Below are 27,880 nucleotides of genomic sequence, written 5' to 3'. Positions count from 1 at the left end.
TGGAGAAAACCGACCCAAATCTGACCCACTTTTTTATCTGGGCTGGCTTTTGAGCATGCACAGAAGTGAGAATTTTAATGTTATGATTATTTATGGTGTTAAAATGTTATGCCATTTTAAGTGGCTGGCTTTTTTGAACACCATTTCCTGTCCATTACATGTATGGGGACAATTTGATGGGTGCTGCTCCCACACCTTTCCTTCCATTTTTTTCTATCAACCAAAAGGAAAGGGTGCACTTTTCCCATCAGTTGGTGCTGAAGGCATGTTCACAGAGCAGAAGTACTCTTGCAAAAAAAAAAAAGAAAGAAAGTTAAAAATAAAAACAAATTTTGCCCTTGTAAGTACAGGAAGCAGGAAAGGAAAAGGGAAGGAATGCTTGGCTTCCAAAGAAGGAAGGAAGGAAGGCTGCTCTTTTGTGCAAATTGGCATATCAGAAAATCTGTATTTCAAAAATACTGTTTCTAAAAAAAAGGTGTGCATGCACAAGTAAACAATCTTTCCCTCCAAACCTACAACAGATGTCAGAGTTGTTGATGTATTATTTTTTGCAGCTCTTTTATGCAAATCTCATAGATAGATGTTTTAAGGTGCATGCACACAGGTAAACATACCAAGGCGCATGCCCACAAAAGATATCTGGCACCTGGAACTTACGGTGTGTAGGGTGCACTCATTGCACGAATGGAAGAACAACACACAGTGCTACTGTATCCCTTCAAGCAGCACCCACTAGCATGAATGGGAAACGGACAGGTTTTGGAGGCATACAATTGAAAGCACTCATGTGTGGAGGAAAACACACATGCACATTAGCACCCTAGTGTGGACACAGCTACCTAACTACTTGTATTACATTCCTTGAAATACACATCACTGCTTTCTTTTCATCTCAAGGGAATCATACAATACATAAATTAACTTCTATTGATTCCACAATCTCTCTCCATCATACAAACCAGGCATGCATACAGCCTAGAACAGAAAAATCATAACCAAACACTTTATGCTTCGCTCCAGTTTATTAAAATGCAAAACAACATTTTAGTCACCAACCCGCCCCAAATCCAAGTTAAATATAAACCCACTGGAGAGCCAAGCTCCAACTCCTTCTCACACGTGCACACACACAACGGCACCCTTTCTGGGCCTTGCCCTGGTCCCAGCGCCTGGCTGATTGACACAACCCGCTCTGCTGAACAGTTCTGGGTCAACCACTCATGGCAGCAAGATGGGCGAAATCTACGTACCTTCAGCCCAGCGGGTGGCAAAAGAGAGGGCAGGCAGCCCCAGAAATACTGTTCATCCCCACAGTGCCAGAGCCAGCCTGGCATCAGGGGGCTGCTTGACTCTCCCAGTGAAAGCACCCACCAGGTCTGTGCCACCCTCTTGCCCCTACCACTCCTAATCTGAGGCTAAAGCAGCCCGAGTCACCGTTTCCAAAAGGAGCAACACCGGACAAAGAGAAAAAAATAACCAACCAGAATCCCTCTGCCCCTCCCACCCACAGAAGATTATCCTGCACCTACACCTGGAGTGTCCATTAAGTTAACACCCAAACTGCAGCAAGGGGACCAAGCAGTGCTCCTGAAGGGGCAGCTTCTTTCCTTCCTGCCTCTATTGCCCCAGAATCCAGAAACCCCAAGCCAGCCTCCTCGGCTTCAGCCCACCCCACCCTCACACAGAAGCCTCTTCTAAAAGCCCTGGTGCCACCAAGGCGGCATCCAGAGGTTTGAGGCAGAAGTCCCACAGCAGGCCCTGCCTGCCCTTGCTCAGTTGGCACTTGCAGCTGTTCATCCTGCTGCCCGGGGGGAGGGCCTGGGCCTGCATGAGGAGAAGAGAGCAAGGCAGAAGTGGGACTGGATCCTGACCACCCGCCAATGCCCGCTTTTGGTCCACAAGGCAACCTGGACAGCCAAGCAGAACCGCTCCCTTGAGGCCCAGCCTGAGCCATCCTGGGCCGCCGCCCTCTGCCGCTGCAGGGAAGACGCGCAGGGGGAGAGGGGAGGTGGCAGGCTGGCCCCGGCCCCGGGCTCATGTGCTGTTGCCCTGCTCCTGTTCAAAGAGCACCATGGCCAGCTGCGCCCGGGAGCCCAGGCCCTCCAGGCTGCTCTGCACACAGCGGTGGTACTGCTCCTCACTCAGGCGCGGGTTGCAGCCCTGCGGCCGGTAGCGCTGCAGGAGGGCCGGCTCCACCGCCCGGAAGACATGCAGGTTGGAGTACTTGACAAACAGGTCGTAGATGTCCAGCGTCTCCAGGATGTCCTCGTTGTCCTGGGCATCGGCCGCCATGCGCGTGCGTGCCGCCATGTAGTCGGCGTTATAGAAGCAGGCTTCGCTGAAGGCATCGCGGTCAAAGTGGCCGGCATCCCGCACCAGGTCCAGGCCGGACAGAGGCGGGGGCTGGTTGTGGAAGGCGATGGTGGGGTTGTAGCCCTGGAAGTGGATGGGGAAGAAGACCTGCCAGCTGTTGATGGTGTTCATGCGGCAGCGGTTGAGGAACTCGGCCGTGACCTCGGTGCCCACACCAGCCACGAAGAAGAGCGTGTCCACAGGGTGCTTCTTGGAAATGATGTCCATCACCTTGATCTGGGAGGGAGCATCTGTCTTGACACTGATCCAGGGGATCTTCACCTGAGCATAGCGCCGCTCGTACTCCGCAATGCGTGCCTTCACTGCTCGGAAGACGTCATTCTGGGCTACTTGCTGAGCCTCAAAGGGGTCGTAGATGAAGAGGAAGGTCAGCACGGCGTTCTCTGCATTCTCAAAGGCGGCCGCAGCATAGACCTCCAGGAAGCGCGCGGCATAGTCTCGCTCTGGGGCTGTCAGGGGCAGGATGACGTTGACCCGGCTGGCCTCTGTCACGTAGGGCATCGGGATGATCTCCACCTCGCTGAGAGGGCGCAGCAGGTGCACGCGCTTGGCCAGCGATCGGCTGTGCCCCTTCTGTGTCACCACTTCCAGCTGCAGGTCCAGGGTGTACTCCATGCCCCGAGTCGGGTCAAAGCGGCGGTAGCCGTTCAGCAGCTGCTGCTTCCGGACGTGCAGCAACGGCTGGTACCGGTGGTTCAGCTCTTCCACAGCTGCAGCCACAACGTCGGCCACATCAGCTGTGTCTGCACCATGCAACTCGCACTTGGGAGCTCCATCCACGCAAGAGAAAGCCGCCTCTTCTGTGAAGTAATCCCAGCGAAGCACCTCAAAGCGGGTTTTGGGCTGGAAAGGGGGAGCAATGCCAATGGGCCAGGTGGCACTCAGGTCGCCATCTGCAGACAGGCTGCTGGTGTTCTGGATCTCGAGCTGAAAGGAGAGGGTGCAGGTAGAGTCAATGTAGGCTCAGAATTTAGTTTTTCAGAACTCCCAGCAGTTCCAAATGAATTAAGAGGCACACACAGAAACACACACACACACTTAAGGCAAACTTTCCCCATAGCTAAGAGCAGCTCCCATATTTACTTGGATATTAGCCTGCCTTCCTTCCTTCCTTCCTTCCTTCCTTCCTTCCTTCCTTCCTTCCTTTCTTTCTTTCTTTCTTTCTTTCTTTTACACACACCCCTCAACCTTCCAGGTAAATCTTCATTCAGAGGACCTGTGGTTCTCCAGATGTAACTGACTCCAGTTCCCATCATCCCTGAGCACTGGCCACAGTAGCTGTGGCTCATGGGAACTGGAGTCGAACCACATGCAACCACAGCTTCCCCATCCCTGCACTACAGTCAGGTCAGGCACGTCTCTTTAGGATGCCTGACTGGAATACACAACTAGGCGTCCATGAACACTTCAAAAAGCTAAGTACTTCCACCCCTCCAACGCTTCCCAATAGACAAATCATCCATTACATGCTTGAGGACCATTAAGTTTGACCACCCCTCCAGCATAGCTACCCCGGAGCGGAAATCAACAGGGGCACTGCTAGCTAGACCACGACAAGTGGCGAGCCGAGCCTGCGACAAACTGCCCTGGGGCACCAGACCTTTCCATATGAGCCCAGATGAACTTCTGCCCAACCCAAAGTGTAAGCGCATTAAACAAGAGCAGGATCAGCAAGCAGCAGGGTGTGCCAAGTTATACCATCCAGCCACCTGGTGGCAGTGTGGTCCCACGCTATGAGCCCAGCTCTGGGACTAGCTTACCTGCACTGTTTTGCCCCATGAAGTAAAAAATAAAACAGTATTGTGGTGAAAGATGGGCCACATGGTTCAAAGCAGCCAGTCTCTTCACATGCGCCTGTCTATCTCACCACACCCAAATACTGAATCCCATTCTTCAGCATTTATTGCATTTAAATTAGGCCACATTAATTAAATTAACACACTTTCGGTTTATATATATTGATCCCTTTAGAAAATTCTCCATAAATTATTTCCAATTTTATTTCTGGCTTTCAGTCAGGAAATAACGTGTTGGGTCTGCCTTGCCTAATGTGCCTGCAGTATTCTGTTAACAGTAGAACCTCGGTTTTTGAACATAATCCGTCCTGGAAGACCGCTCGATTTCTGAAACATTTGAAAACCAAGGTTCAATGGGCAGTTGGCAAAATCCATTGAAAAAATGGAGAAATGCCATTCAGATGCCATTCAACTTCTGAGGCGCATTCGAAAATGGAAGCAATTACTTCCGGGTTTTTGGCATTCGGGTTCCGAATTGTTTGGCTTCCAAGATACTCAAAAACCAAGTTTCCACTGTACTTTCTTATATTTTTGGGTTGAGCTGTTAGTCTTGGGCCATAAATTAACTCTGGGATTCAACAGTCCTGTTATCACGTTGTTTGAATATACTGTTTCAGTGCTGCCATTTTTAGATACTTTAATTATTGATTAATTATTACTTTATATACTTTATATACTTTAAATACTTTAATTATTGCATTTTTTTCCATGTTGTGCACTGCCCTGGGCTCTCTTCTGAAGAGGAGAGGTAGAAAAATGAAGCTTAATTAATTAAATAAAATCAAAATAGACACCATGAAGCCCCTAAACTGGCTGGTAACCACATCACCCCCAAGTAGGTGAGAGCCCCCAACCCAGCTCTCCCCACTGAGTCTAAATTAGGTGGAAAAGGCAGCTCCCCTCAGCTTAGGTCCTAGTCCGTAACAATCAGGAGTTGGTTTGGCAAAGGAAGCAAGTGAATTTTAAATACATGTAATTACAGCTTTTACCACCTTTTAAAATGTGTTCATTGGTTTATGGAAAAGGTTTCATTGCCCTTTATTTATTTATTTATTTTGGTGTGCAGATTAATATACTGTCATTATTTAAGAAAAGTTCCATTAATTCATAGCAGATTGCAATGGATTAAATATAGTTCGCCTGGTCAAATTATAATTACCCTAATTAATCTCTCTCCATTGTTTATCTCTACTCAGACAACACCTGCTGCTCAAAAAAATGACACCTTATGCTGGTGGGCAATTGAGCAAAACACTTTACATTTGCTTCCTCTCCAGGGAGAGATCTCTGCCCCTGGGGGGGGGGCTCCACACTCTCTTCCCCTCCAAGCAGGGCATGGTCTCTCTCTGTTACTCCCCCTTCCCCTTTCAAAAAAAGCCTCCAAATACATTTGCTGTTGTTGTCATCAAGTCCTCCAGGATCCATGGGGGAGGGGGTGGGAGAACTGACCATCATGTCATTTCTCCACCACCAAAGTATATGCTTTTTCTTTCTCCCCATTTCTCTCTTTTTTAAAAAAGTTATTTTAAAATGGATTTTCATTTTTTATTACACACATTACTGCATATTACTTTTATGTCATAGTCCCCAAGTGCCAACTGGCAGGGGCACTATATAAATAAATCACTTTAAAACTTATTATAACCTAAGGCAATAGACTCAAATATTAATTTACAGCAGCGCAAAGAAAAGGAAAATCCAATGTGCAATAGCAATCAATGTAATTTAATGTAGCTCCTGAGCACCTGTATGCATTTTCGGTTCCATATTTTACAATTTTTCAAGTATGTTTTCACACATCTCGATATTCTGCCGATTTTATTACATGAACCAAAAGGCTAATAGTGGAACCTATGAAGGCATCAATAACGCCACCCAGTTCCCGGCTTATAGCACGCAGAGTTGCAGCCTATGAGTCAAGGTCCATCGTGGTAGCCAGTGCTGTGCTCAGCAATGAGATTAAGAAGCAGACAGCTGTCTGGACTGGTCTGGCATTTCCCCAAAAGCAAACCTCCACTTTGGAATCCAGGAATTGCCCTTTTTGGCTGATCAAACATGCGAGCTTGCTGCCTAAACCTCCAAACTTACGACTTGGGTTAAGACCTTCATTGAAGGAAACCCACTGCAACAATGCCCACTAAGATTCAGCTTGAGGTTATCTGGAATGCATATACAGTGGTACCTCGGTTTAAGAATAGCCCTGTTTACAAATGATTCAGTTTATGAACTCCGTAAAACCAGAAATAGCGAACTTTACCTCGATCTAAGAACGGAAGCCAAATGGTGGAAGGGCACTGGCGGTGGGAGGCCTCATTAGGGAAAGCGCACCGCGGTTTAAGAACACTTTCGGTTTAAGAACGAACTTCAGGAACGGATTAAGTTTGTAAACCAAGGTACCACTGTATATCTATTTTAAAAAACAAACCTATTAACCAAAAATTCTATACATTTTTCAGTTTCACTAGTGCACTCTTTATTTTCCCAGTAAAAAGTGGTAGTTAATAGTTCAGCGAATTGAGGGGTTGGAACTGCAGCTGGAGGAAATGGGTTTGCAATGAGAGAAGCAGTGGGTGGGGAAAAGGTTAAGTGTGCATGGAAGCAAGCCAGCACACGCACACACACCCACGCACACCCACGCACACCATCACCACTTCAAATTCAGCCCTGCCCCCTCCCCAGCCAATCTCCAGTGGTGAAGCTACAGCCAGGGGTCAGAGCTCAGCATGTGCTGCCAAATATGGAGATTTCAGAAACTGCCAACATGAGGGTTGCCACAGTTAAGCCCAAATCCTTGGGGGGGAAAGGAAAGGTATAGCTTCAGATTCAAACATCCCCAAGGAATGGATTGTCCAATAAAATCAAGAGCGCCCCAGGTTCCCCATCTCCGCCCTAGAAGACATCAGAAGTGAAATGGGCTCAGTTACTTTCTACAGCTGAGCTACACTGGAGAAAGCCAGTGTGGTGCAGTGGTTAGAGTGTTGGGCTGGGGCATGGGAGACCAAGTTTCAAATCCTCACTCTGCCATGAAGCTCACTAAGTGATCTTTGGCCAGTCAAAGTCCCTCAACCTAACCTCCCTCACAGGGTTCTTGTACAGATGGAATTGGGAAGGGAAGAGGAGCATACGACAATCTTGAGCTCCTTGAAGAAAAAGGTGTGACATAAATGTAAAAATAAACAAAACACGGCTGACTTTCCTATAGCTGGTAAGCAAATGTAGTGCCACAATGGAAACTGTGGCGCATGAGGAGAGTGAACAGAGTCCCCCACTCTGCTCAGTCAGTTACAGACCCAGATCCAACGTCCTCCCCGCCTTACCTGTAGCTGCTGGATTTCCTGGTATGTGTGCTCCAGTTCCACACGCGCAAAATGTCTGTGCAGCCGGTACATCTGGACAGGGTCCAGCACAGGGTGAACAGTGAAGGCCGTGTTGAATCGCGGGTCGCTCTCTCTCTCAGGGTCAGTGTTCTTTCCAAGTTCAAAATACTGGTAATGCAGGCCCTGGTGGGGAGAAGGAATGAGAGAAAAACAGCTGGCGGGGAAATCCAGGCCATCCATGTTAGTACAGTGGTACCTCGCAAGACGAATGCCTCGCAAGACGGAAAACCCGCTAGACGAAAGGGTTTTCCGTTTTTGAGCTGGTTCGCAAGACGATTTTCCCTATGGGCTTGCTTTGCAAGACGAAAACGTCTTGCGAGTGTTCCGATTTTTTTTTGCTCCCCCCCCCCTTTTCTAAGCCGCTAAGCCGCTAAGAGCCTTTAATAGCCGCTAAACCGCTAATAGCGCTAATCCGCTAAGCCGCTAATAGGGTTGCTTCGCAGGACGAAAAAACCGCTAGACGAAGAGACTCGCGGAACAGATTAATTTCGTCTTGCGAGGCACCACTGTACATATAACCATAACATACAACCAGCTGGTATTCCCCTCCAGTTGTAAGGGAACAAAAGCATGTCTGAAGAGGATGCTCAGCTTTCAACTGGGATCAAGAATTCATCCTGTAATATTGAGTGTTTGGTTCCTCCCCCTAATCTTTGAAACACATGATCATGTTCATTCCACATTTGCAAGGATATTAATCCCATGGCTTAGCAGCACCTACACTGCAACTCCCTGCCCCTTCATATTAGGCAGGTGCCTCCGCCATACTGTTTTTTGTACCAATAACATTTGCGTATATTGTATGTAAACCGCTTAGAGGTTTTTTATGATTCAGTAGTATATACAAAATAAGTTAAATAACTGAACACAGGAGAGGGACACTACAGTGCAGCTGGCCCTTCTTACCTCACGCTCTGCCACACAATCTACCCCAGTGTAGTCAATGATGCAGCGCCCCAGCCACTCATCAGGATGGGCGCTCAGGATGTCGTTCCGGCAGCTTTCCAGGTGAGGCTGCAACCGCAGGAGAAGGGCCCGGGAAAGCAGGTAGCCGAAGCCACCATAGCAGTAGCGCCCTTGCGTGTCCCCACCAATGAACTCCTCTGGCCGGCCCATGTAGAGCAGAGTGTCAATGCTGAGGTGAGAGGCCAAGCGGTTCACACGGTGGGCCTCAGTGTAGGTGTCGTCCTGCACCAGGAAAACCCAGTCGAAGTCAGCCACGTAATGGTCCAGCACATACTTGACAGTCTGGTACATGTTCCAGATGGGCCTCTCATCACCGTGCGTCACCACCGTCATGCCGTGAGGAACTTTGCGCCCCCGGGTGCCCGTGAAGTAGACCAATCGCTCCAGCCGGTGTCCCAAGGTGCGGTTCACCGCCACTGCGAGGGAGTGCAATGTGTTCTTCGAGGTCAACACTCCCACAAAGAGGCGCTGGCGCATGCCCAACTCCGTGCTGATGTATCGGGTCCTTTGGGGGAATGGAAAGGGCAGGCAGAAAGAGAAGGTGAGGCAGTGAAGGAGGTGAAGAGGAGCCTACAAATTTCCACCACCAACATCCCCTACCGACTGAGGAAGCATCATCTCAGCCCTGTGTTTCTGAGCATATTTGCAAACACCTTCTGGAGCATTTGAAGAGTGGGATCTGCTGAGACAAGGCTTTGCGCTGCAAGCAGCAAACAATCATTTCTCCTCAAGCCCCACTTTCCCCATAAAATGACCACAGCGCTTGCCCCACTCACAAATGCCAGCACTGGTGCAGGAGCTGCTTCCATGTGGTGCAATCCTATGCAGCTGCTGGGTGTGTGCAAATGTGAGAATGCAAGTGTTGCATGACTGGGCCTCATGGCATAAGCCTTCACTTAGCCGGGAATGAAAATTACAAAGGGCTGGGAATGGCCCATGAGGTTCCAGTATTCACACACACAAAAAAAGCCCACAGCAACGGGGGACTACAACACAAAAAAGCGGCTGGCATGTGTGCGCGTGCACAAGGACAAGGGTGGGTGTGCCTTAATCTGTAATCAAAATGGCATCTTAAGTGATACATTTACCTACACTGCTCTTTTGCTACCTTTACCTCTCCAATCCCTCTCTGCTTTCTCTCGCCACTGTCATAGTTAAGCTTGCAAGGTACACCCCCAGAGTGAAGGAATCAGTCCTTTCTTTTTGGCCTGTGCTATCCTGTAAAGCCTGTTGTCTTTGTCCATGGAGTTTTCTTGGCAGGGATACTGGAGTGGCTTGCCAGTTCCTGCTCCAGGTGGATCATGTTTGGTCAAAACTCTCCACTATAACCTGTCCGTCTTGGAACGGATGAAATTAAAAAATGCCTGCTTCTTGGGAGAAAAGCAATGACAAACCTAGGCAGCATCTTAAAAAGCAGAGACATCACCTTGCCAACAAAGGTCCGTGTAGTTAAAGCTATGGTTTTCCCAGTAATGATGTATGGTAGTGAGAGCTGGACCATAAAGAAGGCTGATGGCCGAAGAATTGATGCTTTTGAATTATGGTGCTGGAGGAGACAGGGCTGTCTTAAGCATATGTGGCGCTGGGGTGCAAAGATCCACCCGGCGCCCACCCCCTCAGGTTGCCCAGAGTTGTTGAGCCATCTCAGCAACAACAGAGTAGCCTGAGGAGGTGGCGGCAGTGGGAGCAGAGCAAGGCCGGGACCAGGCACCTGGGGTGGGGTGGACAAGCAGAGCCCAGCGCAACAACAATTGAGCCCGAGGAGGAGGCGCTCTGACGGCCTCTGCTCGGCCGCAGCTGTCGGCTCTTCCCAATCCCCGGACTCCAATTCTCGGCCCTGGACTCTTGGCCTGCCGTCCCTGAGAGCCCAGCGCCTGGCAGCCCTAGCACCTATGTGTAAGACAGCCCTGACCTCAGCAATAACCAAGAATGTGTTCTGCAACTTATGTAAGAAACCCAGACTCTCACACAAAGCAACAGAGTATCCCAGAGTGCAACCCCATTGCCTCTGAAATCCTTTCCACATTATTCTCCAGCATGAAGCTCAGGTTCAGCCTCCTTCTGCATTGTTCTTTCCACCAAAGGAGATCTGAACTGGTTCCCCAGCTCAGAAAGCAAGTTTCCATGAAGGCTGAGGGGGCACCACCACCATATATCTGAGTGCAACCCCAACAATCGACAGAGATTCCTTGCATCTCTTAAAATATTTACTCTCACTATAAGAGAGCAAGAAGAATGTATATTTAAAGAAGAGTAGAAAATATTTATTTAATATATGGAAAATAATTGTACGCAGCTGAAAACGCTGTCAGCATTAAGATAAATTCAACAGAGTAAACAATATTTGATTGATGTAAAAGTGGAAAATTGGATTTGAATGGGTATAATAAAATATGCAGGAACGTATGATATGTAAGATGAACCATGGAAGGAGAAGAAGAGAAGTCATTGGATATTTTAACATTTGTAAAATGTTTATTTTGAAATGTAGAAAAATGAAAACTCACACACACACACACACACACACACTCACAAGCCATTTTAGACACTGCAAGCAAGAAGATTGGAAGAAATTTAAAGACTATTTACAGAAATATTGCAAAATTAATGAATGTTAGAATGATGTCAGAATGAAGTTAAGTGGTTTAAGCAGCAATGTTATAAAGGTGTATGTAAAAATGGATTGTTAACAGGTGAGAATCCAAAGTTATAATATATTATGTTAAAGGACTAAGATAAAAACAAAGAGGGAAAGAAATTGCTGAATTAACTAACTGAATTGGAATACAGTGGTGCCTGCAAGACGAAATTAATTCGTTCCGCAAGTTTTTCCGTCTTGCGAAGCACAGTTTCCCATAGGAATGCATTGAAAATCAATCAATGCGTTCCTAGGGAAACCGCCTTCAGACCAGGTCCGGGGACAGTCTGTCCCCCGACCTCTTCTGAAGGCTGGGGGGGGGGGACAAGGGCTTTTCTTCCCACCCCCAGCATTTTAAAAAAACCCGGGACAGCGGAGGACTTCTGGCGGGCGGCATTTTAAAATCGCCCCGGGACAGCGGAGGACTTCTCCGCTGTCCGGGGCGATTTAAAAGCCTCTGGGAAGGCAGGCAGGGGGGAGCAAAGACTTTTGCCCCCCGCCGGCCTTCAGAAGAGGTCCTGGACCTCTTCTGAAGGCGGGCGGGGGGCAAAAGTCTTTGCTCCCCCCCCGCCTGCCTTCAAAAGCTGTCCGGGACAGCGGAGAAACGCAGCGCGTTTCTCCGCTCTCCCGGGAAGGCAGGCAGGGGGGAGCAAAGACTTTTGCCCCCCGCCCGCCTTCAGAAGAGGTCCAGGACCTCTTCTGAAGGCCGGCGGGGGGCAAAAGTCTTTGCTCCCCCCCGCCTGCCTTCAAAAGCCGTCCGGGATAGTGGGAAGCGCTTCCCTGCTATCCCGGACTGCTTTTAAAATGCTGCTGGTGGGGAGCAAAGCCTTTCGGCCCCCACCGGCCTTCCTGGACCTCTTCTGCAGGCCGGAGGGGAGGGGAGGCTTTGCTCCCCACCGCCAGCATTTAAAAGAGGTCCCCGGAGATTTCCCTATGGGCTTTCGTCTTGTGAAGCAAGCCCATAGGGAAATTCATCTTGCGAAGTGCCTCCAAAACAGAAAACCCTTTCGTCTTGCGGGTTTTCCGTCTTGCGAGGCATTCGTCTTGCAGGGCACCACTGTACAAAAAAGGGAGGCGTGAGGAGGTCAGGGAAACAAGGAAATGAATGTAAGCTATGGAAAGACTGATGTATTTTTTTAAGTGTTTTTTATCTTTTTTGTATTTTGTACTTTTTCTTTTATTTTTACTTTTGTCTTTCTTTTTCTTCTTTTTTTAATTTATGTAATTCTTTTCTTTGAAACCTTAATAAATATCATTAATAATAAAAAAAAGACACTGCAAGCAACTGAAGCCAACCTGCAAGACAGACACCCAGATGGGCAAATTAGCAAAATGTTAGAGAGGGTAGCCATGGCTGAGCAGATCTCACTTGGCCTCAGCTTCCATCCTAGGCGGCCCCCTAAGGAGCTAATCATAATCCCCAACTGAGTAGCAAGAGGAAGGAGCAATAGTGTAAGGCTCAAGAGTGCGAAGAGAAGGGGAGGCTGTCAAGACTAGAATCCAAACGCCTAGGGAATTCAGCTTCCCACCATAATTTGACTGCTGCAATTGTGAATCTGGAGGGGGCGGAAAGACTCTGACATCTCCCAGTTAGGTAGGGGCTGCGTTAAGAAAATGGGGAGGGGGGGGTATCTTGCTCCCTGTGACATTACAGTTGGTGTTAGGATGCAGGTGGCCTGTCTCTTACAATAAGTTTCAGGTTTTAATTATTCAAATGCAGCAGGAAACCTTTCCTTCCTGCCTTCCTACCCACCCACCCCCATTCCACTCACACAGTGGGCTCATTCAGCCCCTCCGCTTCCTGCCCATCCCACCCACCCTCACTCACTCCTGGGGACAACACAGCTCATTCAGTCCCTCGTCCCTGGGCCCCCAACCCCTAGCATTGATCTCACCCGTTTTTTGAGTTGAGGGCACGCAGGAGAAAGGAAGAGATGGTAATCCTGGTGCCAGGGATCAGAGGGGGAGAAACAAAGCAGAGTTTCTCCCCGCCCCCCACATCATGACTGGGAAGGGGGTGGGGAACAGGGATGAGGGGTGCTCATGGGGCTCACTTAGACAAGCAATACTCCCAAGGCTGGGAAGGTGAGAAATAAAGGGGCCAACACACACTGCAGAGAGATGAAGGCAAGGAAGGAGTGGTGGTGGGAGAGAAAGCAAACACAGAATATCTGGCACAGAGATGCTGAGGATAAAGGCTTGACATAGTTAGGAGCCAGAATCTAGTACTAAAAGGGTTTTAGAACTGATTCAAGAATTTGGTCAGGTTGCAGGATTTAAACTGAATAAGTTAAAAACCAAGGTTTTAGAGAAAGATTTAACACCGATTGAGAGAGAGAGGTTTCAGAATGACACAGATTTGACAGTGGTTAAGAAAGTGAAATACCTGGGGATTAATATGACAGCAAAAAAATGGGAATTTATTTAAAGACAGCTATGAAAAATGCTGGGCCGAAGTGAAAAAAGATTTAGAAATTTGGTCAAACTTGAAGCTTTCACTGCTGGGTCGTATTGCTGTGATAAAAATGAATGTATTGCCTAGAATGTTGTTTTTGTTTCAAACATTGCAAATTGTGGACAAAATGGATTGCTTCAAGAAGTGGCAGAGAGACATTTCTAGATTTGTCTGGCAGGGCAAGAAGCCCAGAATAAAATTTAAGATATTAACTGATGCAAAGGAAAGGGGTGGATTTGCCCTGCCAGACTTTAAACTTTATTATGAATCAGCAACTTTTTGCTGGTTGAAAGAATGGCTGCTTCTTGAAAATACAGACATTTTGGATTTAGAAGGTTTTAACAATGTATTTGGATGGCATGCATATCTGTGGTATGATAAGGTCAAAGCACATAAAGCATTCAAGAATCATATTGTCAGGAAAGCATTGTTTAATGTCTGGATAAGATATAAGGATTTATTGGAAAACAAAACCCCAAGGTGGTTGTCACCAATGGAAGCAAAAGCACAGAAAAAGCTCAATATGGAGGCCAAGTGGCCGAAATATTGGGAAATTCTGGAACAAGAGGGAGATAGATTGAAATTGCAGAGTTTTGAGAAACTAAAAAACAAAGTGCGAGATTGGCTTCATTACAGTGGTGCCCCGCAAGACGGAAAACTCGCTAGACGAAAGAGTTTTCCGTTTTGGAGGTGCTTCGCAAAACAAATCTCCTATGGGCTTGCTTCGCAAGACGAAAATGTCTTGCGAGTTCCTGCGGGGTTTCCCCTCCCCCTTTTCTAAGCCGCTAAGCCGCTTATCCGCTTATCCGCTAAAAGCTGCTAATAGCGCTAATCCGCTAATCCGCCAATGGGCTTGCTTCGCAAGACGGAAAAACCGCTAGACGAAGAGACTCACAGAACGGATTCTTTTCGTCTTGCGAGGCACCACTGTATTATCAGATAATGGAGGCATATAATTCGGACAAGAAAATTGGTTTCCAGGTGGAAAAATCAAAATTAGAAACAGAACTGTTAGAACCCAAAACTAAGATTTTGTGAAAGATGTATAACTTGCTGTTGAAATGGAATACTCAGGATGAAACGGTGAAATCTGCTATGATTAAATGGGCACAAGATGTTGGACATAATATAATGATGGCTGACTGGGAACAGTTATGGACCACAGGTATGACGTTTACGGCATGTAATGCCTTAAGAGAGAATATTATGAAAATGGTATACAGGTGGTACATGACCCCAGTCAAGCTTGCAAAAATCTATCATCTGCCCGATAATAAATGTTGGAAATGTAAAAAAACTGAAGGTACATTCTTTCAGCTTTGGTGGATGTGCCCAAGGATTAAGGCTTTCTGGGAGATGATATATAATGAATTGAAAAAGGTATTTAAATATACCTTCTTGAAGAAACCAGAGGCCTTTCTCTTGGGCATAGTCGGCCAATTGGTGCCAAAGGACAGAACTTTTTTTATGTATGCCAAAACAGCAGCAAGAATACTCATTGCAAAGTATTGGAGGACACAAGATCTACCCACCCTGGAAGAATGGCAGATGAAGGTGATGGACTATATGGAACTGGCGGAAATGACTGGCAGAATCCGAGACCAGGAAGAAGAGTCGGTGGAAGAAGATTGGAAGAAATTTAAAGACTATCTACAGAAATATTGTAAAATTAATGAATGTTAGAATGATGTTGGATAGAAACTAAGTGGTTTTCAGCTGTAATACTATAAGGGAATATGAAAAATTGATTATTAATAGGTAAAAATTTAACATTACAATAGCTTAAGATTAAAGACTAGGATAAACAAAGAGGGTAAGGATTTGCTGAACCAACAAACTGAACTGGAATACAAAAAAGGGAGGCGTGAGGAGGTCCGGGAAACAAGCTAATGAAAAATAAGTAATGGAAAGAATGAGTTGTTTATAACCATTTTTATTTTGTATTTTCTTATTTTTTATTTTTATTTTGTAATACTTTGAAAATTTTAATAAATATCTTATTAAAAAAAGGCTTGACATAGTTAAACCTTGTAAGGAACAGGGCAATTTCCTGAAAAGGAGGGAGGGAGGGACAGAGAGAAAGAGAAAATGCAGAGAGATAATAAAGGCAAGGCAGTCTTTTGGACTGCCAGCAGGCAGTATTAACCACCAGTAACCCCAGCAAACACAGACAGACACATGCACACACTGAGAGTGGGAAGGAGCATATGTCACTATAAATTGTCAGAATAAATGACACTCTTAACTAAAAAGAGCAATGAACTGGGCAACCGGCAAACAGAATGTGTGACTATAGGAGCAGCAAGTCTCCTGATTCCCTTTCCGCATGCACACACACCCCTCATTCCCATCTCTGGGGAAACAGTGGCCAGGTATGCATGATCAAAGCCTACCTTAAGTAAGCCAAGTTAGGTACAATATTTGTGCAACTGCACACACCCTCTGAGTGCCCACACTGCTTCTCCGTTTCATGCAAGCAGCGAAACAAACTAGGAAGCTACAGTGAGTCCACTATGATTTAAAGTAGGGCTCTAAATCCTGACTTGCTTGGAAGCCCTTAAACACATTTCCCAATTTGCAAATCCTGGAAAGGCATGGTTAACTGCAGCTTTCTGGCTTGATTCTGCACTTGCACAAAGGGAGAAATGAAGAGAAAAATGGCTGCATTTGAGAGCACAAAGCCTGTGTATATCCTGGCTCATTAAGCTAGGATCTGATAGTCTAAAGCAAGCCAGAAACTTTAGAATGTGGTTCTTTGTCACTGTTAAAGCTCACTATGCCTGTGCCTTTGGGCTCTCTGCACTCCAGACCCAAAGGGAGAAAGTGTTCCCTGCCCACAGGGAAATCTCTGCATGGCTCTAATTTCCAGAACTGAGCCTGTATCCTACTGGGTTACACAGAGTTAATGGGACCAGTCAAGACTACAAGACGCGGGTGGCGCTGTGGGTTAAACCACAGAGCCTAGGACTTGCCGATCAAAAGGTCAGTGGTTCGAATTCCCGCAACGGGGTGAGCTCCCATTGCTCGGTCCCTGCTCCTGCCAACCTAGCAGTTCGAAAGCACATCAAAGTGCAAGTAGATAAATAGGTACCGCTCCAGCGGGAAGGAAAATTGGAGTTTCCATCCGCTGCTCTGGTTCGCCAGAAGCGGCTTAGTCATGCTGGCCACATGACCCGGAAGCTGTACGCCAGCTCCCTCAGCCAATAAAGCGAGATGAGCACCACAACCCCAGAGTCAGTCACAACTGGACCTAATGGTCAGGGGTCCCTTTACCTTTAATAGAAAATAATAAACAAAAAAACTGAACATAGAAAGAAAGTGGATAGAAAGGAAGTTTAAAGGAGGAAGAAGCGAATGTAAAAAGACAATAGAGGAGAGAGGAAAGAAACTGTTTGGGGGCAGGGGTGTAAGTTGAGTAAGGAAGGAGAATGGATGATGAAATTACTGGAGATGGGGGTAAAAACCTCTGAAAGGCAGGCAGCGTGAGAAGGTGGGAAATATAAAAGAAAAAGTAACAGAGCCTGTAATAAACCCAGATGCCAACTTTGCTGCCACATACACCCAGACAGGGTGGCGCTGTGGGTTAAACCACAGAGCCTAGGACTTGCCAATCAGAAGGTCGGCAGTTCGAATCCCGACAGGGTGAGCTCCCGTTGCTCGGTCCCTGCTCCTGCCAACCTAGCAGTTCGAAAGCACGTCAAAGTAGAAGTAGATAAATAGGTACCCCTCCAGCGGGAAGGTAAACAGCATTTCCGTGCACTGGTCTGGTTCACCAGAAGCGGCTTAGTCATGCTGGCCACATGACCCAGAAGCTGTACACCGGCTCTCACGGCCAATAAAGCGAGATGAGCGCCACAACCCCAGAGTCGGCCATGACTGGACCTAATGGTCAGGGGTCCCTTTACCTTTACACCCAGACAACACCATCACTGGACCCAACAACATCAAACATACTAACTCAGGACTATTTAATTGCTCATCTTCTAACATTGTGTTTGCTATCAAATGCCAACAGTGCCCTTCAGCTCTCTATATTGGACAAACAGGCCAAACCCTATGCCAAAAGATAAATGGACATAAATCTGACATCAGGAATCACAAGACAGAGAAACCAGTAGGAGAACACTTCAATCTCCCAGGACATTCTATACAAGATCTCAAAGTAGCTGTCATATTACAAAAGTATTTCAGAAATAGACTGGAAAGAGAAGTTGCTGAATTAAAACTTATTACCAAACTTAAAACCATGGAGAGACCTGTTCTGAATAGAGACATTGGATTCTTATCTCATTATACATGATAAAGCTATTTTTGGCCATCTCATCCCTTGATTTTTCCTGTAAGACCACACCTATCAACCAATCACCCATTCCCACCACCCTTCTGAGTAATACCCCTCCCCATCCTCTCACTATATATAAAGGACTGGTGACTTCTGTTTCAGTGTATCTGAAGAAGTATGCATGCACATGAAAGCTCATACCAAGAACAAACTTAGCTGGTCTCTAAGGTGCTACTAGGGACGCGGGTGGCGCTGTGGGTAAAAGCCTCAGCGCCTAGTGCTTGCCGATCGAAAGGTCGGCGGTTCGAATCCCCGCGGCGGGGTGCGCTCCCGTTGCTCGGTTCCAGCGCCTGCCAACCTAGCAGTTCGAAAGCACCCTCGGGTGCAAGTAGATAAATAGGGACTGCTTACTGGCAGGAAGGTAAATGGCGTTTCCATGTGCTGCGCTGGCTCGCCAGATGCAGCTTTGTCATGCTGGCCACGTGACCCGGAAGTGTCTCTGGACAGCGCTGGCCCCTGGCCTCTTGAGTGAGATGGGCACACAACCCTAGAGTCTGTCAAGACTGGCCCGTACGGGCAGGGGTACCTTTACCTTTACCTTTAAGGTGCTACTGGACAATTTTTTTATTTTTTAAAATATATTTCTTCTAAATCTTGTGTACCTCTTTATCTCCTCAACATCTGATGGGAGGGTGTTCCACAGGGAGGGTGCCACTACCAAGAAGGCCCTCTGTCTGGTTCCCTGTAACTTTGCTTCTCACAGTGAGGGAACCAGAAGACCCTCGGTGGAGAACCTCAGGCTGAACGATGTGGGTGGAGACACTCCTTCAGGTATACTAGGCCAGGTATACTAGGCCAAGGCCGTTTAGGGCTTTAAAGGTCAGCACCAACAATTTTAATTGTGATTGGAAACACACTGGGAGCCAAGGAAGACCCTTTAGGACTGGTGTTATATAGTCCCAGTGGCCACTTCCGGTCACCAGTATAGCTGGATTAGTTGTAGTTTCCGAGTCACCTTCAAAGGTAGCCCCACGTAGAGTGCATTGCAGTAGTCCAAGTGGGAGATACCCATAGCATGCACCACACTAGCGAGATAGTCTGCAGGCAGGTAGGATCTCAGTCAGCATTCCAGGTGGAGCTGGTAGACAGCTGCCCTGGACACAGAACTGACCTGTGCCTCCATGGACAGCTGTGAGTCCAAAATGAGTCCTAGGCTGCGCACCTGGTCCTTCAGGGGCACAGTTACCCCATTCAGGACCAGAGAGTGCCCCACACCTGCCCACCCTGTCCCCCCAAAATAGTACTTGTCTTGTCAGGATTCAGCCTCAATCTGTTAGCTGCCATCCATCCTCCAACCGCCTCCAGACACTCACAGAGGACCTTCAATGGTTCTGATTTAAAGGAGAGGTAGAACTGGGTATCATCCACATACTGGTGAACACACAGCCCAAACCTCCTGATGATCTCTCCCAGCAGCTTCATATAGATGTTGAAAAGCATTAGGGAGAGGACAGAGCCCTGAGACACCCCACAAGTGAGAGCCCAGGGGTCTGAACACTCATCCCCCACCACCACTTTCTGAACATGGCCCAGGAGGAAGGAGCAGAACCACTGTGTAACAGTGCCCCCAGCTCCCGGCCCCTCTAGACGTTCCAGAAGGATGTTATGGTCGATGGTGTCAAAGGCCACTGAGAGATCCAGCAGAACTAGGAAACAGCTTTCACCTTTGTCCCTAGCCCACCAGAGATCATCGACCAGCGCAACCAAGGCCGTTTCAGTCCCATGATCATGCTTGAATTCCAATTAGAAGGGATCCAAATGGTCCACATCCTCCAGGCATGCCTTGAGTTGTTCAGCAAGCACCCGCTCAATCACCTTGCCCAAGAATGGAAGATTTGAGACTGGGCGATAGTTGGCCATATTGGCCGGGTCCAAAGATGTTTTTTAAGAAGTGATTGAATAACCGCTTCTTTAAGCAGGTCTGGAAAGACCCTTTACAGAGGAAGGCATTCACCACCCCATGGAGCCCATCACCCAGCCCTTCCTGGTTCGCTTTTATGAGCAGGACAGGCAAGGATCAAGGAGAAGGGTGGTCGAGTTCACTCATCCAAGCAGCCTGTCCACATCCTAAGAGGTAACAGATTGGAACTGACCCCGTGCAACTTGACTAGACAGGACTCTAGCACTCTCCTGCCCTGGTCCAACCACCATGGTGAAGCCTACCTCTTTCTGAATCTGAGTGACTTGATATGCAAAAAACTTTCCAAAATCATTGCAGGAGATCTTGGGGTCCTCACCAGGCCCTGGCAGCAAAGGTGGTTCCATTAGATTGCAACCACCTGAAAGCGTTTTCTGCTGCTGTTTTCTGCAGATACAATAGGAGGCGGCGAAGAAGGTCCTCTTCACCATCGCTATCACCACTTGGTAGGCTCAACGTTGAGCTCTAACCCATGTTTGGTTCGATTCAAAATGAATCTTCTGCCCCCGGCACTCTAGCCGTCTCAGCAATTGTTTCATTGTCCTCAGCTCTAGGGAAAACCACAGGGATGTCCGAGCTCCATGCAATCGGAGAGGGCGCTTCAGAGCCAGACAGTCAATAGCCCTGTTTAATTCCGCATTCCAGTGGGCCACCAAGGAATCAGCTGAAAGGCCATGGTTTCTCCCAAAGAATCATGGGAACTGTAGTTTGTTAAAGGGTGCTAAAAGTTGTTAGAAGCCCACTATTCCATGGATTGGGGGTGGGGAGTTGATTTGATGTTATTTTTGGGTTTTTTATCTATTTTTTATTGCTGAAAAATGGAAAGTGATACATTTTTTTAAAAAAAGGTTAGTGGGTGCAGACAACTCAGTATCAAAAACTTGAGTAGCTTGGTGTGTGATATGACTTCTCCCTCCTAGCAGACATATAGCAGTGTCATGTCCTTTGCCATTCATATGTTCTGCTAGGGACAACCATTACTAACACTTGGTAAGCAGCAAGTTACAAGGACAAAATCAACTAAGTATTAAAGTGCAACCAGGGTGTGTGCCCAGACTTTAGCTGCCAGCACTGCTGGCTGCATATTTTGGAATAAACTGGAAAAGTGGAAAGAAGGATCCACAATAGTACAAAGCTATGCAATGATATCCCATATCATCTCCGTTAAACACAGAAAGCTGGTACTTCCCTGGTCAGCAATTTGGACTAAGGGAACATTCCACACAGGGAGAAGGAAAACCTTATATGGTGTGCAGGACTCAAACAAACATGCCAAACAATGGCAAATCATTTATGGACATACCTAAAGGTCAACTTGACATGATTACATTTTGGGGCTTTTATACCATCCACACTATTTTTGTCATTCTGGATTAAATAGATTTGTACCAATATAAATGTCCAAGTGCCCCACCATCAATGAGGACCCTTATAGGAAATATTTGAATGCATGTTGACCTATCAATATGTGTTGACTATTCACATGCATGGACAAAGGGAGCCACAGGACTTTTCTGAAGCATAGCAGCCAACCCTTTCCTGGAAATTACTTGTTTTCAAAGTCTGGAAGAATCACCCACTCAAAAAGCCATAGACTTTGGAGAACACAAAAGCAAAACCACCTTTTCTGCACAACTGCAAATTAAGTTTTTGTGGGCATGGTAAATCAGGATCTGAGCATACAGTAGAGCACTGAGAAGACTCCACCATGCTCTCAGCTTATTTGGGCTGCAAAATAATAATAATAAAGGAGACAGGGTAGAAACCTATGTAAAACAAACAGTCAAAACCATTTTTTGCCTTTGTGGGATATTCCTAGATGGAGCACTGTGCAGTCCATAAATAATGGACATTGCTGCAAGAAAGGAGGTCAGTTTTTTAAAGGAAATAAGCACTTCTGTGCTAGAAAAGTGAGACCTGAAGAAGTATAAAAAGGTTTTTTAAGAAAATCTTCAAATTGCAAGGCACTGCTAAAAGCAGGCAGAGAGGAACAGTCTTTGTATAATTTTGTTGCCCCAAAATATTCATGCCGTGGGAAACTGCAGTCAAACAAAACAAGAAAACATAGGGCTAATTACTGTATTTTTCTGTGTATAAGACACCACCATGTATATGACGCTCCCTATTTTGGGGGACGCCAAATTAAGAACACACCCCTCAGAACTGCCCGTGTGTAAGAAGGGGCCCAATTTTAATCCTATTTTTTAAAAACACCTAGTCTTATACACGGAAAAATACGGTAATGCTTGAAGGGGTTAAGACCAAAGTTCTATTGCTAGATTCAGTTGGGTCACACCCCCTCACCTTTGGTGAGGAAGTGAAGCTTCTTTCCTTTCCTTTCCTCACACTATCTTTGTCCCATGTAATCGACCAGGAAGGACATGTCTGAACTTGCCAAGACTGGGTGTTTGAAGCTAATTATCTGTATTTTGTACCCATGAGCATTCTGCCTGTGTTCTCCTTGCTGCAGCATGGAATAATGCATGAATCTGACATTTGGGTTTTGTTAGTAAAGCTGTTAAACGAGTGTGGTTTGCTCATTGACAGAGCGGTAGAGAGAGGGGCAAGTGCTGTAAGCAGATTAAACAGGATATGAAAAGGGGTCTAACAACCTATATTCTCATGCTGCAGTTTAACTCTATGACTGTTTTAAATTTTGCTGGAGGTTCTCCTCCGATGGAGTGTGTGCAAAGTCCCATGTTTTGAATCCAGGCATCCAACTGGTTCTTTTATTAATTAACCCACACAAGGGCCACAAATCTTATTTTCCTCCCAGACATGCAAGTACTCCTTTCTTTTACTATTTCAGGAGGAGTGCAGAGTCTCCAATACATTTTACACATTGTTTTTTAAAAACACACAGATAAAATTCATTAGTCAGTGCAACATGTGGTAGATGGTGATGGGAAATGCACTTTCCCAGTGACAAAATAGTCTTTTGGAGAACTAGAAAAGTACAGATCCCACCTTTATTCCATGGAATTCAAGGTGGTAGACATATAAATGCAGCACGCCAAGAACAGGAGGACTTTCATAAAGGAAAGTGCCAAAATCACCCAATAAGCTGTACAGAGATCTGTAGTGTTACAGCTAAGAGAATGAACTATGAATCAGAAGTCCTTGGTTTGAATCTCACCTCTACAAAGAACTTAGGTCATTGGTTTTGAAAATAGGCCTTGGGCCACTTTCAGGTGGGCCTTAGAACCACAGACTGCTTAGTGCCTCCTCATTTGCCTGTCCAGCCCCCTAACCATGCCACAGCCTTTCAGTTGGACCAGTATCAGCACAAGCAACTCATTTTGCAAGATGAGTAATGGTGACAAAGCAAGAGAGAAGTTCAGGAAGAGTTGGAGGAAAGGAAGTTCTTCCTCTGAAGGAAAAGGGACGGGGGAGGTGTTATTAAAGGGAAATGAGATAAAAGGGGGTGAGCTCCCGTTGCTCGGTCCCTGCTCCTGCCATCCTAGCAGTTCAAAAGCACGTCAAAGTGCAAGTAGATAAATAGGTACCGCTCTGGCAGGAAGGTAAACAGTGTTTCCATCCGCTCCCCTGGTTTGCCAGAAGTGGCTTAGTCATGCTGGCCACATGACCCGGAAGCTGTACGCCAGCTCCCTCAGCCAATAAAGCGAGATGAGCGCCGCAACCCCAGAGTCAGTCACAACTGGACCTAATGGTCAGGGGTCCCTTTACCTTTAATAGAAAATAATAAACGAAAAAACTGAACATAGAAAGAAAGTGGATAGAAAGGAAGTTTAAAGGAGGAAGAAGCGAATGTAAAAAGACAATAGAGGAGAGAGGAAAAAAACTGGTTGGGGGCAGGGGTGTAAGTTGAGTAAGGAAGGAGAATGGATGATGAAATTACTGGAGATGGGGGTAAAAACCTCTGAAAGGCAGGCAGCGTGAGAAGGTGGGAAATATAAAAGAAAAAGTTTTCTCCACTTTGTCTCTGGATCAACCAATACTGCCTTAAATGGGGAGGCTGCCAAAATACCTCCAGAGCAAATGTCTGTACTTTGCTTGAGGAAAGCTGAAATATCAAACTCCATATCACAAAGAAAATGCTGCAAGGAATGCAGCATTTTCCAAAGATAAGTTAGATATGATGTCAGTAATTGCCAACTAATGCCAAATTCTGCCTATTTGCCACCATTTTGTACCTGCCCCTGCCCCTACACTTGGAAAACCAGTGTGGCCTAATGGTTAGGGTGCTGGTCTGGAACCTAGGAGACCAGAGTTCGAATCCCCACTTAGCCATGAAGCTCAGTGTGTGATATTGGGCCAATCACTGTCTCTCAGCCTAACCTACGTCACAGAGTTGTTGTGAGAGGAAAATGATGAAGAAAATAATAATGCACCCCACATTGAGCTCCTTGGAGGAAAAGGTGGTACATAAATGTAATAAAAATAATAATACACCACTATTTTTTGACTGGTGGGCCTCAGCAATTTTCAGCCACTGCAAGTAGGTCCTGGGGGTAGAATATGTGAAACCCCCTGCACTAGGCAGCCTTAGGTACTTCATTTATCTCATTCTCTGCCCGCCTGCTAAATCTGGCGGATAATAATACTGACTTAGCTTAAAAGGTTATAGTAAGGATTACAGACAGATAAAATAAATGAAATATTTTGAACATCTAAAGTGCTATAAAAATTAAAAATATTATTACATTTATTAAGGGAGGAGAAACAACTGTGTTGAAAGGTTCTGCAGAAGCCCAAGATATACACTGTTGTTTGATTAAGCCCTCATTCAGCTACCTCTGGAACAGCAATAGCCCATCATTGCTTTTCTTTACTCAAGCCCAGTGCTTTTTTTCTAGAAAAATACGGTAGGTGCTGGTACACACCATAAAGTTGTTACAGTAAGTGCCACACTTTTTAACAACAACAAAAAGAGGTACAGTTACTGTGTACCCTTGCATACCCCCTGAGAAAAGCACTGCTCAAGCCCATTTCCTTTCAAAGGAAACTATTTGTACCGAAAGACTTCCTGAATAGGAAGAACACAGCCCCAAGCTTTCCTGTGGGATGTCATAAAAAAGGAGGGCAGCAGTCTGAAGGCAGGAGGCAGAAAGAAGGGGGCTCAGAGAACCATAGCACTCCATGCCCACGATCAGGGATTGGCTCTATTGTACCATGGCCCTCCATAGCTTTTTCATCCAAGGCCGAGTTTTCTCAAAAAGCAAGTTTTAAGCCTTGCAGAATATCTTCGGGAGAAGAAAAGGCAAAGGAGTAAACCCTTAGGTTGCTTGGCATCTTGTATGCCTCCTTCCGGCAACTCCTGCAGCCAAGCTGGTGTCAAACATATTGCTCTGCTTCCTTTGGACCACATCAGTGAGGCCGAGAGGGGGGTCTTCTTGTCTGGGCAGCCCAGGACCTCCCATACATACTGCCCAGCCTTGTGCCCCTGGGAGGTCACTTCAGTGATGCCAACACAGTGGTTCGACTTCACCCGTGGAGGCACACCTCTATGTCACTTGAGATAGGTGGATGCCAACAACAAAGCTCTCCCCCAGCCCACAGGGCCCTGAAGACCCTTAACCAATCTCTGACTGGAACCACCACAGGAAACAGCCCATGAATCTGCACGTTTGTTCTGAACATAGGCCCACTATGGATGTGCTTACCACATCTGAATAGGCAGTTAGGTGTTGCACGTGGGAGGCATGGATTAAAGTCCCACCTATATCAGGGTTTAACTGTGTGGCCTCGGGCCAGTCACAAGTCCCTGTCACCTACCTCCATAGGGCTGCTATGAGGGTGAACACTATATTGATCGAATGTTATACTGGTTTCATTCAGCATTATGAAAAGATTGCTTACATACAAGTATTTATGTCCACAGGCCAGCAGCTACATGGAACCACTAATAGGTCACATAATGTGGCATATTCCCATCACATGACCACCGCAGTATAACAAAGAGGCCGCAAATTACACCTACCTGTGAGCCTCTAAATTCCACGGGAACCCAAACAGTGGCCAGATTACCTTGAGATTACATTTGGGCCAAAGCCCATTTTCCTGTTCCCTTTTCGATACACACCCTTTGCTCCCCCAAGCCACCCCATTTCGTCCCCCCCCCATACCTGATAGTTTTCTTGGCAGCCTTGCCCGGGTTGGGAGGCTTGTAGGGCAGGACGCGGGGCTCCCAGCTCTGCTCAGGCTCCGTGCCCATCCCCGCAGGGACGGAGTTGGGCTTGCGGGCGGCGTTGCCCTGCCCGCCTTGGTGCTGCTGCTGCTCCATGCCCCCATCTCGCAGGCTGCCCTGGCTGGGGCCGCAGGGCTCCTCCACCCAGGTGACGCTGAGCAGGCTGAGGGTGAAGCCCAGGGACACCCCGACCACCACAGGCCCCACAGGGCGCAGGAGGGACAGCACCAGGGAGAAGCGCATGGCGCCAGTGTGCTGGGAAGAGGCTGGGGCACCTGGGCACAAGCAGGGCAGCGTGGCAAGGGGGGGGCTGTCTCGAGTTGAAGGGGACACCGGGAGGGGCGCCTCGGTGGCCAAACAGGGGAAGGGGCTCAAGGGCGTGCCTTTAAACCTCCTGAGGGGAAGGGGGGAAGCTGTGGGGAGTCCTGAGGCCAAGGAGCCCGGGGGCTCTTGCCCACGAAGGTCACCAGGGGGCCTCTCCGGCAGGCCCAGGGGTCATGGGGGTCGGTGGCTCCTGCCAGGAAGGGCCGCTCCGACGAGGCGCCGGAGCAAAGGGGGGCAGCGAACCGGGTCCCGGCTTCGGGTCCTGGGAAGGGGGAGGGGCCGCCGCTGCCAAGCAACGGAGGGGGGCGGGGCGGGCCGGCCCAATTCTGGAACACTTGCGGGATCCGGAGCCTTATTGGTCTAGAGCCGCCCCATCCCGACCCGCGAGGCAGCAGAAGGGCGGAAGGCGCGAGGGGCGGTGGGCAGGGGAGGCGCCGCTCCTGGCTTGTCTCGCAGGAGATCCGCCGCCGGCGCCGTCCGACGTGTCACCCCCGCGCAATCCCCGCCCCCTCCGCTCGACGTCACTGGGCCGGCCGCACCCCCAGCCAATGCCCGCCCGAAGATGCGCGCTCGTCAAAGCCCGCCTTAGGTTTTCTGGACCGTTGATTGAAAGAAGGTGCGGCGAGAGCAGGCGGGGGGTCCGCGGGCCCAGCTGTCCCGCGTGAGCCAGGCAAACTTCCGCTGCCGCCGCCGCTGCTGCTGCTGCTCGTGATGATGCTGCAGGGAGGGAACTGGAGTGCAACCCGTTCTCATGCTGCTAGAGGTGGAGGCCTCGCGGGGCTCCCAGACCTCGGAGGGGTGCAATTTTATGTAGTTTACTTTTTGTTATATCTTGGGAATTTCTAACAATATTTTGCTTTTATTTTGTACTTTGAACGCCATTTCTCAGAGCTCAAACTTACAAAAATTGCACACGCTCAACAGTGTTTGCAAAAGAGACCTGTTGGCTTAGCAACCATATCAACTCAGCATGCCCAAGCATCACTTGACCTGAAGGATTTGGTGGCAAAATTGGCAAAGGAGTGAGATTTTGATGTGCCTGAGACTGAAACTTTTAAGAGACTTAAAATTTAACATCGCTCTTCACAAGATTGTTCAAAATTATTTGTGTGCAAAAACATTTTCTTCTGGTATTTGAGAAAAAATGATGAAACTTTGTTGTATTATTATTGCAATTTAAAATAAATTTAACAGTTTCAAGTTTTGTGTTTTTCATTTTTTCCACATTATCCATTTTTGAAGGTGCAAAATAGCACAGCATAGCACACAAAATCAGATCCCATGCAAGCAGAAAACTACTGGAGTAGGGAGGCACCTTTTGTGCTAGTTACAGGGGTTGCAGCCTACTGTTGTTGTTTAGTCGTGTCCATAGGCGCCGACTCCATGGGGCCTGAGGGGGCTCGAGCCCCCTCAAAAAATTTTTTGGGGGGGCTCAGCCCCCCCCAATAATCTCGGGCGCCCTTCCAGCAGAGCGCCGCCGCCGTCCCCCGCCTCCTCCCCACCTGCTCCCTCGCCAGCCAGCCAGCCAGCTGCGCGCCCTAGT

The 27,880-nt window shown here is 47.5% G+C and overlaps 2 protein-coding genes across 7 annotated transcripts in view; both read right to left on the bottom strand.

Annotated features, from left to right (window-relative positions):
- Nucleotides 1-27,880, bottom strand: part of OBSL1 (obscurin like cytoskeletal adaptor 1) — a 185,314-nt gene that overhangs the window by 60,209 nt on the left and 97,225 nt on the right. The window lies entirely within an intron of this gene.
- On the bottom strand, nt 1,000-27,425 carry CHPF (chondroitin polymerizing factor). The gene is made up of 4 exons (XM_082237277.1): nt 25,952-27,425; nt 8,453-9,017; nt 7,487-7,669; nt 1,000-3,300 (listed from the first exon to the last, which is right to left on the bottom strand). The coding sequence occupies exons 1-4, from the start codon at nt 26,254-26,256 to the stop codon at nt 2,035-2,037; spliced, it is 2,319 nt and encodes a 772-aa protein (XP_082093403.1). The 5' UTR covers nt 26,257-27,425; the 3' UTR covers nt 1,000-2,034.

This window comes from Podarcis vaucheri (assembly GCF_965113315.1).
Source record: "Podarcis vaucheri genome assembly, chromosome: 1".
NCBI classification, from domain to species: Eukaryota; Metazoa; Chordata; class Lepidosauria; order Squamata; family Lacertidae; genus Podarcis; species Podarcis vaucheri.
This window is presented reverse-complemented; position numbering and strand designations above follow the sequence as displayed.

What these genes read in the sequence shown, in the direction of transcription:
- CHPF (XM_082237277.1), bottom strand. Translation starts at nt 26,256, where the DNA reads ATGCGCTTCTCCCTGGTGCTGTCCCTCCTGCGCCCTGTGGGGCCTGTG. An exon ending in GCTGCCAAGAAAACTATCAG is followed by an intron (nt 9,018 to 25,951) that starts GTATGGGGGGGG and finishes ATTCCCCCAAAG; the next exon opens with GACCCGATACATCAGCACGG. An exon ending in AGGAAATCCAGCAGCTACAG is followed by an intron (nt 3,301 to 7,486) that starts GTAAGGCGGGGA and finishes CTCTCCTTTCAG; the next exon opens with CTCGAGATCCAGAACACCAG.